Consider the following 12,807-nt stretch of genomic DNA (forward strand, 5'->3'; position numbering starts at 1 on the left):
AGCCGGGTAGTTGGTCTCCTTGTTTGGGAACACATTTTTTAACCTTGATTGATGTTGGCACCTAGAGACTGCCTCCTTAGAGCCTCTTTGTAGACTTGAATGAGATCCAACCCAATGAATTTCCATATGGGTTGTAGAGTTTGTGTAAGAAACCATTGATCTAGGGGCATTCTCATCCAACATTTCTTTTAGGGTAGCTGTTAGTTCATGTAAGCTGATGGTCAGCATGCAAGTTCGTTTCAACTTTCTTCACCTCAGACAGATTGATAGCTACTTTACTCGAAACTTTGGTGTTTCAGAAACTTTTCCTTGTACAAAGTCCCTCTAGAGCATGAACGAAATGCTTTAGTGTTGTTCCACCTTTTTGATATATTAAGTTGACCATTTATGCTGGTGTTTTGGCGAATGTATTGACCATTTTAGCGAGAGTTTTTGTCACTAAATTGAAAAAGAAATTAAGGCGACTTTTTAAAAAAACTGCTAAGACAAGTTTATGACAAATCAAATTAATAGCAAGTTTGGACCTGCCTTCATTATAATTGTTTTTTTTGGCTTTATTTCCAAATTTGAGTTCTCTGGGAAAAACATCCTCTTACAACAATTGAGGCTAATATGTCATGATTTGGCCTTATGGGGGAATCCATTAGCATGATTTAATTTGGTTGCTCTTCAGCTAAGTCACTGTGTGTGTGGGGGGTACCTGTTCTGCCAAAGTTGCCCAGGGCTTTCCCCTGGTGTAAATTGGTGTTGCATGTGTTGGTATGCATCCACAAGCAGGAGTGCAATCACTAGCATGTCACTGCAAGGACTTGAACCTTTGTGGGGACTATATTAGCTGTCTATTTACATGGACTAGGCAAGCCATACTTGACATAAAATTCAAAATTATTAATGATATTTTGAATTTTTTATGTCTGCTGGTTTCTTTTTGATACAAGTGTGTGTGAAATTGATGTATCCTAGCTGTATCCAAAGTGTACATGGGAAGAATCCATTATAACTCAAATAGATATTTTCAGTTAAATTTTCAAGTAACTGTGGAGGCCAATGATTGTTTTAGTCTTTTAGTCAGTTTCACTAGCGGCAAGGCTCTACATATTGTAATGGAATTATGTGCCAAAATTCTGTGCATCTGGTGTTGATATTGGGGACAAGGGGATACACAAGTAATGTATGGATGAAATAAAGAGAAAACTCTATTGAATAACTAACAATGTCCAAGACTTGTATTGATTTTTGTGTCCATTCTTTTCTTTGTATAAGTTGATGGACCTGCTTATCATATCCCTGTTTCTGAGTCTTCTTCACAGATTTCGTCAAGTGCTTGTGATCAATTGGAAGTCCAAGCTACAAGTCTGGATACAAATATTTCAAGTGTTAGTGTTAATAATTGCAGGTTAGTACGGTAGATTAATTAACTGCAAGTTTTTATCTGGATGTTTTTGGAACTATCTTTAAATTTGAAGTTTATGTAATGTGTGTACTATTATATTGAAATGGTTAAATACGAATTGTTTGAAAATATTTAAGTCTGAGGTTATGATGGTGTTTCCTTTCACGTTGAGTGTTGCAGGAAAATAAGTGATTCAAATCTGGAGGACAATGCAAAAAAGTGTAAAAAACAGCTCAAAGATAAAGTTAATGCCTCAGCTGAGGTATTGCAGAACAAATCTGTGAGTAGAAACAATTTCAATTCATAAGTTTACTATTTGGATGAAAGCTTACCATGTGGGTTATACATGGGATACAGTAATTTGTTGTCTGCTATGTTCAGATGTCTCCTCTTTTGATGCTTACCAACATATTGCACGTTTGTTGTTTGTGCAGAAGGTTTTTGAGTCTTACTCTAAAAAATTGCCAGGTGTGTGTGCAGAACTTTGTTCCCATCAAACATGAAAAGTTGTTAGATTGGAATGCAACAAAGTATTTGTGTTGGCATATTACATAAAATAAACTGCTTATTCAATTAATATATAAGGGTTAGGTGGTGTCATGATCAACTCTCCAATGAGGAAGTGTAATAATGTGAAGGATTTGCATATAAATCATCTGGAATCTGATATGCTCGGCAATCATAAGTTTCACGAGGGAAGCAGTTCATGTTTAGTAATCAACCCCATCATTTTATGTGTTCTCTTGCTATAAAATGGATTATATTGTAGCTTGTAAGTAGTACAAACTTGGTGTCTTGTCCTAGTGAGTTTAAACATCAGAAGGAACCAGAAAGCAAATGTTTCAAATTTACATGAGGGAGGTCTTTGTTGTTGATCGGATGAGTTTTGTTGCAATCATGGAACAGCTGATTGTCATGTGTTGAAACCAATTATGTCTATGGGTATTAGCTGAGTTTGGGCTTCAATAAATGTAATAGCAAGGGCATGTTGTTGTAATGTTGTAGTTTGTTGAGTATCACATGGAAATGAACCAAAAAGCAATGTTTCAAGTTTACATGAGGGGGGTCTTTGTCATTGCTAGGACCAAGTTTTGTTGCAATCTGGAATGGCTGATTGCCATGAGTAATGTGTTGAGTCATGTCTATTCCTCTTAGCAGATTGGGCATTGATAAATCCAATAGCAGGGCCATATTGTTGTAATGTTTTAGCATGTTGAGATGGTTTGCGTCAACAGAGCTTTGCCCTTTGGCAGGCTTTTAGCTTGAAATCTATGTTGCAGATATGTGGGTATGGTATTTGGTATGCATATAACTACCTTTTAGAATGGGTATGGTATTTGGTATGTGTTGTCGCCCAAAGTGTACACCAAGGGCCACAACGCTCAGGGCAAAGGCTGTCGCTGTAAACTTTGTCCACTTCATTCTAGCTAGCTCCTAGGCAAGCTAAGGGGGGTAGTCCCTGAAGGGTGAAAGATGAATGATGAAGGAAAACTTGTTGGGAACCAACAAGTTCTAGGAGATGCACTGAAAGCTATCTTATTAACTTAAATTAGATGAAAGCAATATTAATTGAGCAATGCTTAAGATATTCGATTAAATTTTAGATAGACCAGATTTAAAGTTATAAGACCAATGCCTTTAAATACAATGCTCAGAAAGAAAAGACTTGCAAGATAAATGATTCACCAAGTAATAAGATGACAAATGTTGCTTTAGATGGATGATCAACTAACTTGTATGAAATGTAAGATGAAACAAAATGTTAAAGACTTAAGCGCTTAGATTATGATTTACTCTGAGCTAAATGCTAAGTACTTTAATGAAAAATCCCAATTATGAAGATGCTCAAAATACTCTATTTAGGAAACGAAAGATACACAATTTACCACAATTCCATTACTTGAAAAATTCCCAAAACTAAATATGCAAGAAATATCCAATAATTCAAGTAAATAAATCCATGCTTAGAATTAATTTTCCTTTTAAACAATGAGTGATCTCAATAGATATCAAGCAACAAAAATTAAAACCCAATGTTAATGATCATGAAACCTCGTTGAAGGGCGTAAATAAATGAAAGCCTAAGAACTTAAATTTCAATAATTAATTACCAGGAAAAACATGTGAAATTTAGATGCCAATCAAATAAATACTTCTTCAAGCAATTCTGGAATTAAATTATTTTCTTAAATAACTCCAATCCAGAAAGTATTTCCTTTCCTATAGTCAAACTTAAAAAAAGTATTATATTTTCCTTGACTATTGTTAATTTTAGGTATGTTCTATGCGTAGAGCAATTTATTTCAATTTTCATAGTTAGCTCAATATCTTTTCTAGATTTGCAATCACATCAGCATTGAAGTAAACTACAGATAGAACATAAACATAAATCGCAGAAGACAAGCCAAGACAAGAGGACACAAGATGTGGTGCTAGCCAGGGACAAACCCCAATGTGGGGAAACCCTTGATCAATTATTCTTATATGTTCCTCAATAGTTCAACAGAGAGAGAGAGAGAGAGAGAGAGAGAGAGAGAGAGATAATACATTTACAACAGAAATCAACACTCTGACTTATCTAGATAAGAGCATAGATCATCTCTAAGAAGATGATGCATGAGATCAGTTGAAGACATGCTGCTTCAACTAATTCTCCAAGGTGACTCCTTCACCTATCATTGTGTTGCATCTTGTCATCATGCTGCACCTCACCGTGCTGCACCATGCTGCACCTATCATCACAATGCTGGACCTCATGACGATGATGTACACATCATACTGCTGCGCTGGTGTCCCATGTGCTATTGTTGCACCATGCTAGCCATTGCTGTCCCACTATTAGTGACATAGCCATTCCATGTTAGCTTGCTGTCCCATTGTTTTACTGTTGTCCCATCATAGCTAGCTATACCTTGCTGCTGTCCCATGTGTCTTAGCAGCTGCCAGCACCATGTAGCCTTGTTGTCCCATTTACTAGCACTGCTATCCCTTCAACACTGCTGCTTATATTGTGACTGGTTAGGGTATCTGGCAGACCTCACACACCTATCTATCAGTCCACAAACAACCCTCAAGGATTGCAACACACCTTCATAGTACACCTCCCCTAGCACGCTGTTGTTTTGGGCATGTTTGAGCCCTCAAACTCTCCACGCTGTCCCTGTTTTGAGGTGGTAGGGACTGCGGCCTACCACAGTCCCACGCTGTCACCTACAACCCACTCAAAACAGTCTTCCCTTACCTTTTCGCTGCCCCAAACATACCTGCGTTCATCCTTCTTCAACTCGGCCTCCAAGCTCAGCTCCTCGGCCCTCTAACAGCAGCTCGGTTAGCCCTTATCTCCCTCGCTGTCCTAGCCTTCTTGCTGCGGCTTCCATATAGTTACCTTTCTCCCTTAGCCGAGTTCCTTGGGCTCCTTTGATGAGCTCTTGTGATGCTTGCTTGGACTGCGGCTAGGGCTGCTTTCTTAGGACTGCGTTAGGGCTGCCTTAGGATAGCGTTAGGGTTGCCTTCTAGGACTACGTTAGGGTTGCCTTAGGATAGCATTAGGGCTGCCTTCTAGGATTGTGTTAGGGCTGCCTTCTTTTGCTCCAACGTCTAAGGCTTCCACTCCTAGATTTCTCTTCCACTAAAACCCAAGACAGGTGGAGAGAAATCAAGATAGAAGTGTGTGTGTGTGAAATGACTCTCAAGTCATCTCCTTTTATACTAAAACGTTGAGCACATGTGGGGTTTACTGGTTGCTGGCCGACCTTGACGAATTGTCTTATAACCTATGAAACTGGATTCGCTGGAAATGGCTTGCTTGTCCGAATCCCATGAATCGGACATGATTCGATGGTGATTCGAATCCTAGAACGTGACACATTATGTCCTAAAGTGACACGATTGAATCCCGCATGTGTCACGATTTTGGGATTCGAATCCCAAAAAAGGGAAACTCGCGGGCATAAAAACACGCTGTTATATCAGTCATTTACCATTTCTCTCTTTCAGTTTTGCATACATTGAGTTGTGGGCAAGGAGCTAAGGGTTTGGAGCAAGGAGCTAAGGGTGTGGAGCATTCGACAAGGAGATTCAAGCACCAGGTAAGTGCATTTCATCTCTATTTTTTTGCATTTCTATTACAACAGTTTGTATATGAATTTTTTTTACAAATTTGTGCATGTTTTGTTTTTTTTTTTTTTACAGTATTCATGGCTCAATCAAGGGCAACAGTTAGGGGGCAAAGGAAGGGGAAGAATGTCTCCATTGGAGATGCCCCTCCTCCCCCAATATCATCAGAGTCTGTTGCAAGTAATGTTGAGGGAAGAGGAGGACCTAAAGACAACATTGAGAAATATCCCTTGTGGAAATATGTCACAAGAGAGGATGGGACAAGCACCAAGGGGAAGGGAGGAGGCAATGTGCAATGGAGATGCAACTTTTGCCACATTTCTTTCAAAAGCACATATTACCGTGTGAAAGGCCATTTGTTGGCTTTGCTAGGTTGTGGAATTGGAGCTTGTAAAGTTGTTCCTTTACAAAAGAGAAATGAAATAGAAAAGGAGTTTACTGTTGGTATAACAAATGTGGCTGCAAAATCAATAAAAACCAAGAATGAAGACCCCCTTCCATTTTTGAGGAAAGACACCACCAAATTTCCATTTGAGAGTTCTATTGGGGGACAAGCAACAAAAAAAAAGAGCAATTTCGCTTGGTCCAATGGACAAGATTTTTCAAAAAGAGAAATGGGAAGAGCTTGATCTCACCATTGCCTTCTTTTTTCTATCAAAACTTCATATCATTTAATGTTGCACACTCACCTTTATTTATTGAGATGTGTAGAGCTCTAACTCATGGGCCTCCATCATGGTATGTGCCTCCTGGTTCAGATAAGCTTAGAACCACAATGTTGACGAAGGCAAACAAAAGAGGTGCAAAAAATGCTTGAGCCTATTAAAGCATCATGGCCAACATCTGGGATTAGCATTGTTTCTGATGGATGGACAGATCCAACACGACACCCAATCATCAACTTCATGGTGTCTTCCTGAATGGTCCAGTTTTCTTGAAAGCAGTGGATACACTTGGAGAATACAAGGATGCACAATTTATGGGTGAGTTATTTATTAAAGTTATTGAAGATGTAGGTGTTGATTCTTGTGTGCAAATCATTACAGATAATGCTCCTGTTTGCAAGGCTGCTGGCATGATTGTGGAAGCTAAATATCCACAAGTGTTTTGGACACCTTGCATTGCCCATTCATTGAACTTAGCACTGAAATCCATTGCTTCTAATGTGCTTTGGGTTGGTAACATTATTGAGGATGCACGACATATCCGTAACTTTGTGCAAAACCATACAAATGCCCTCACTATCTACAAGGAGTACAACAATCTATCATTGTTGAAGATTGCTGATACACGGTTTTCTTCTTCATTCATGATGTTGAAGAGGTTGAGGGAGGTCAAGACCGCTCTTGGGGCCATGGTTATTTCTGAGTTTTGGTCTTTTTGGAGAAAGACAGATCAAGTAGCCTCTAAAAGAGTGAAGGACACAGTGCTAGATGATGCTTGGTAGGGGAGGGTAGATCTAATTATTCAGATCATGGACCCTATCATTTTTTTGCTTCGATTTGCAGATACTGACAAACCCATCCTATGAAAAGTTTATCAGGGATGGGATTCCATGATTGAGTCTGTGAGGAGCATTATTCTACAGAATGAGTGCCTCAAGTATGAGACATCACCAGAGGCCTTCTATGGTACCATATAGGATATTCTTGTCAGCAGATGGGACAAGAATTGCACACCTTTACAATGTTTAGCTCACTCATTGAACCCAAAATACTACAACCATGAGTGGTTGAATGGTGGACCTTCCCACAGATTCCCTCCTCACATGGATGGTGAAATCTCACAGTGGAGGAAAGATGCATTCAGGCGGGTTTTTCAGGATAGAGCATTGCTTGATGAGGTGGAGGATGCCTTTGCAGAGTTTTCCATTGGCACTGGTCGATTTGTAGGATATGATGTGATTAGAGACAGGGGGGCTAAAAAGCCCTATTCTTGGTGGGAAAATCATGGGGCCACAAGCCCTCCTCTTCAACAGTTAGCCATGAGGCTCTTCTCTCATGTGACTTCATCTTCTTGTTACGAGAGGGATTGGAGCACATATGGGAATTTGTATAGTGTGAAGAAGAGCAGGCTTGAGTAGTTCAGGGCAGAGACAATGGTGTATGTGCACACCAACCTTTGTCTTATTTACAGGCAGAGGGGAGAGTGGTTGAGGGGAAAGAAAAAGATGTGGGATGTCTTTCCTGATTATATGGGTTTGGACAATAGTGTTGAGTTGGCATTGGCCAACATGGATCTCAATGATCCAGTGCTAGAGCCTGTTAGATTTGATGACGGTGATATTTTAGAGGGGTCATCCTCCACACCAGTAGATGCAGAGGCGACTATGGATACAGGGGAGGAGGAGGATGCAGAGGAGAGCAATGGTGACTCTGGTGACCATGATGATGAGGACATTGATGCTGATTTTGATGATTACTATGAGGATTGTTGACTCATGAGTCATGGGCTACCTATTGCCTTAAGGCTTGTATACCTGTAGTTGTTTTATATTTTCTATTTCTATTTGCCATTGGCATTGCACTACCTATGTAACACATTTTGATTTGATGACTTAATGAGAAAACTACAGTTGTCAGTGTCTTTATCTTACTATCTTGTAAGTTGTCTTTCATTTATGAATCATGATTTATGTGACATGTATTTGAATTTTGTATGTACTATGCATGCTATAATGTTACTAACTTACTTTGTAAATAGTAAAACTAACATGTAGATGAAGATCTATGTTTGAACTCAATGAATTTGTATCATTAATGAGAATTTGTGTAAGAAATATCTAATTTTTAATATATATATATATATATATATATATATATATATATATATAATATAATAATATATAACGCATCTTAAGCGTCCTATTCCGGGGGGCCAACGTGTCCGAATCCGATACGAATCCCGAATCCCCATGTCAGGTGACTTAGCTTATAACACAAATAAATTCATAACTCCATGAATACTTATCGGAATCGGATGGTCTTTTGATCAATCCTACACCTCTCGATGAGAGGGATCCAAGAAAAATATCAACTGCCATAAATAAGATAACCGACATGGAGTTTTTTGGCCCTAGTTGCCAATTTTAACAACTATAGATTTTTTTTTAAATTTTTACCCCATAAAAATTATTTCAAAGATTTAAAGCCCCGAAACCTTTATCACAAAAATTAAAAAAAAAATAACGAAAGTTCAAAATTTATATCACTCTTTTATTAAATTTATTGTGATAAGGTTTATAAAGTAAATTAGAAATTTTAAAGGGGCCAATGAACCAAATGATTTCAAAGTAGAAAATAAAAAAAATTAATTGATTAATTTTTTAATGGGCCAAAGGGCACATAAAAAATTTAAATCGCATGTGAGAAGGCTGACTGATGAAGCTAAGTCAAAAAAAGAAAAAAGTTGAGGGTGAGGTTGGTATGCAGGTTGAGCGGAAAAAGGGAAGAATGCGGGACTGAGGAGTGAGGAGCTACAAATTGAGAGGGAAGGAGTTCACACAGGTTAGGAAATGTGTCAGGGAAAACGCAGGCAGAAGCAAGGGTTGAGCAGCGAACAGGTAGCAAGGAGGAAGGAGGGACGTGCAAAGGAAATGGAGATGAAGGGTGCGCGGAGGGAAATATTAGTAGTTAGCGCTGCGGGCAAAGAGAATAAGGGATGCAGGGAGAGAAGCTGCAATTTGAGGGAGTAGAGGAACGCGGATAAAGGAGGCGGCGAGGACGATGAGGTTTAGAAGGAGAAAAAACGCAGAGGCAAAGGGAGTCGTTGGAGAAAAGGATGCACAACAGAGGGATCAGCGCTTGTAGAGGAAAGAGGAAAACGCAGATGAAAAGATGAAAAGAGGGAAAATAAATTTAAATTAAAAAAAATATATTTCCCCATAAATTTTTGTTTCAAACTGGTGTATTTGTGCTTCGAATTTGTTTCCAGAAATTACTATGAAAACCTTAGATCTGAACCTTTAAACAAATGATTTATTCGCTTGATCCCAACACACAAAGTTTGAGACTAGATCTTGCCCTCCAAGGCCTAGATCTGCCTCAAAACCCCAAAATTTTCTTTGACAAGTTTCAGATCTGAACCTGCATGATCAGAAAACGAAATACCCAAAATCCAATATGTACAAATATAAAAAAAAAATCAGATCTACAAAATTTAATTACAGATCTATACTCACAGATCTATCAGATCTGAGGAGTATGAGTCCAACTCCGCTCCCAGATCTGTAGATTTGAAACTCTTTCTAGTAAGATTTAACAATTTAACACAATATTTTGAAAATAAATAATTTTTTAAGTTGTAGGCACTAGCCTAGGACACCCCTGCAAGATATAATTCGTTAGATAATCCAGGAAATACAATCTAGAAGGCTCTCCAAATCTTAAGTTTCGGGAGTCAGCTGGTTCAACCGAGAACTTCCCCAAACGCCTAAAATTTCTGAATCAAATGATTTCTGCACACTTATAAAATAAGTCGTTAAACCAATAGAGGTATAAAATAACTATTAAATCTTTAAAGATTAGAGATACCTGCTAATCAATTAAAAATCTTAATGCTATCTTAAAACCCAACAACCTAAGCAAGATACCTGTGAAATAAATTAATCTACAAGAGCTATTAACCAACAACTTATAAATAATATCAACAAAACTTTAAATGCAAGTTACCATAAAATACCAGAGAGGAACACCGCCATCAAGTAAAACCCCAAAGACTTTGTGTTGTATTATTCCAGAAAAGTTTACAAGAACTTCAAGAGCTAGTATATGACTCAATGATCGAATGATTTTGAATGACAAATGACTTCTAATTTATAGATTAATTCTCCAACGGCTAGTAGGCTTGATCCCCATCAAAATAATCCCGGTCGTTAAAAAAAGATTTAATTATCTTTTAATCTCTTCCCTCGAAATTATTTTATTTTTTGAGGAAATTCGACTTTTTCATTTAATTGAATTTTAATCAACTCAAAATTAATTATTTTGAGTTGATTTCCTCAAAAAATTGACTTTGACTTAACTACTAAGGCCCAAGGGTCCAAAATCTCTTGAAATTTTCAATATTCCCTTGGCTAGAGACCTCCAAAAATTAATTCTTCTAGAACCCACGAATTTTTTAATTTGGAGAATTAATTTTTCTTAAGACTTTAAATTAATTAAATTTTTGGCATATAATTTCAATTGATTTTTGCCAGAAAATTTAATTATTTGACTCATGAGGGGATTAATAATTTTTCCAACCCGCAAATAATTTAGTCATGGTGTCTAAATATGAGGGTCCATGCAATAAAATAATTTTTACTTCAAGATATTACAATTTAATACATGAAGAGGGAACACCCATTCGTTATAGACGCTCAATTATTTACCCAATTTTGTGACTCAAATGTGATTTAGTAAGCCAAGTAATTTGTAATAAAGCAATTTAGCCAATTAGCTTAAATCACTCCCTAATTACTTTTACAAAAGACTAGACTAGAACACTAGGACTTAGCTAACATCTTGACGACAAAATCCACCCTAGCTTTGGGGTGAGGTTGGAGGGAAAAAACTTTGCCGACCATCTGTGTTTAGAAACTCTTTGTTCAAATCTGAGCTTTCTGATACGTGGGCATGCTTTATTCATTTTGTTCCATCCTCTTTGTGTGTCATATTCATATGATGATCTGTCTCTTGGATTGCTACTGAATTTGTCCTGCTTTGATGGAGAGTAGCATTATCATTTTTATCCTGGGTACTCCCATCTTCTTTTGTTGGATTCTCCATGGTTCCTTCTTCAGCTTCAGAGAGGTGTGGATCTTTGAATTGCCATCCTTTTGGCTTATGTGCCTTTTTCTTTCTTGGGTTCTTTTTAGCTTGTGGGCATGCGTTTTGCAAGTGCCTTGTTTGAAAACAGAAACGCCATCTAAATGCTGTATTCTCATTGTCTAAAGCTTGGGACCACTAAATTTTTTTAGGTTTCAATATAATGTGATTGGACAAACGTTTGCTAAGGTCTATCTTCGCACATATTCTGGCAAAGGTAAAAATACTTTTCTTTGTTCTTTCAAAGCCCCTATTTTTGAACTTGCCTAGAGTATTTCCAATTCCCTCTAGGACCTGATGGTGCTAAAAAGGAAGAGGGAGGTTTGGGAGTCTCACCCATACTAGCAATGTTGAGACAACCATATTTGTTGCATTGAAATATGGAAACCATGGAGTAATAAAGAGCCCAACTCTACCTCAAAACATGGCCTTTCATTTAGAGTAAAATCCAAATATTTTGTGTATCAAATTGTACAATGAAGAAACTTTTAGAACATAAATAAATGTAATAGTTAGGTGTCCAAGAGGAAAAAATCCATTGGAGTAAGGCTTCTGATTTGGGCTAGAAGCCATAACCTACAAATCATCACCTTGGATTGAAGATCTGTGAAGAGAGAATTTACCTCTGGAAGGTTAACTTCCATGGCTGGTCAGTGCTCCATTTGATCTACAATGTCAGGGCCTGGATTGCTTTGAATCAGTGTTGTGAAAAGCGCGCTTTTTTCCCTAAGACGATTTAATCGCGCGTTTTATGGGAAAAAAGCGGCTAAATTTTTTTTTGCCGATTTTTTCGGAAAAAAGCTCGGGGTGTCAGGGCAGCACGATTTTATAATTTTTTTTTTGGTTTTTCATTTGGTCATTTGGGTTTTTTCATGCAATTTTTTTTGAAAGAAACAAATAATTTTTGAGTGGGGCAGCTTAATGATCAAGTCTAGGCCCTAGTATGGATATGCTATTCATGGTAATGTTAAATTCTTAAAGTAAAAGTGACATTCTCCTTAATCTTCATTTTCATCCTTTTACTTAAATTTTTAACATTACCATGAAATGACTCAGGATGTTTGAGAGTGGTTCCAGCCTCATTGGATTTCATATGGAGAAAGTAGAATTTTAGATTTCATTTAAAATCCAGCAAACTTATCAGTTTTTCAGGATTTCAGGATTGGGAGATTGTAATGTTTCCAGGTGACACCACCTGCTCGGGCTACCCCTGCCACCAGTAGAGGACGTGGTCTACCTCCTATAGCTCCTACTTCTAGTTCTTCAGCTTCTAGAGCACATCAGACTCCACTACCATCTCCACCAGCACAGGCACCAGCATCCTACATCTAGAGGGAAAGGGAAAGCTGTGGCATTTTCTCGCAAGAGGGGCAAAGGAAATCAATAGGATTAGACCTCATTTTATTGTATACGACATTATGACGTGATGAGATACATTATCATATTTTTTGTTGATATTTTGAGGCTGAGTTGGGACTTAGGAGTCAGGAC

At 37.8% G+C, this 12,807-nt stretch overlaps 1 protein-coding gene across 11 annotated transcripts in view; it reads left to right on the forward strand.

Annotated features, from left to right (window-relative positions):
* Positions 1-12,807, forward strand: part of LOC149206449 (polyadenylate-binding protein-interacting protein 3-like) — a 338,082-nt gene that overhangs the window by 106,497 nt on the left and 218,778 nt on the right. For 9 of the 11 annotated variants that reach the window (XM_089395426.1, XM_089395431.1, XM_089395429.1 and 6 more), the window contains 3 exons: positions 1,311-1,396; positions 1,574-1,673; positions 1,828-1,861. In XM_089395426.1, the coding sequence (XP_089251552.1) occupies positions 1,311-1,396; positions 1,574-1,673; positions 1,828-1,861 (220 nt within the window). The remainder of the gene's footprint in view (positions 1-1,310; positions 1,397-1,573; positions 1,674-1,827; positions 1,862-12,807) is intronic. The other 2 variants (XM_089395432.1, XM_089395433.1) reach the window with 1 other exon arrangement.

This window comes from Pinus tabuliformis, chromosome 1_2, assembly GCF_031772625.1.
Source record: "Pinus tabuliformis cultivar Carrire ecotype Pingquan chromosome 1_2, CPIR1, whole genome shotgun sequence".
NCBI lineage: Eukaryota > Viridiplantae > Streptophyta > Pinopsida > Pinales > Pinaceae > Pinus > Pinus tabuliformis.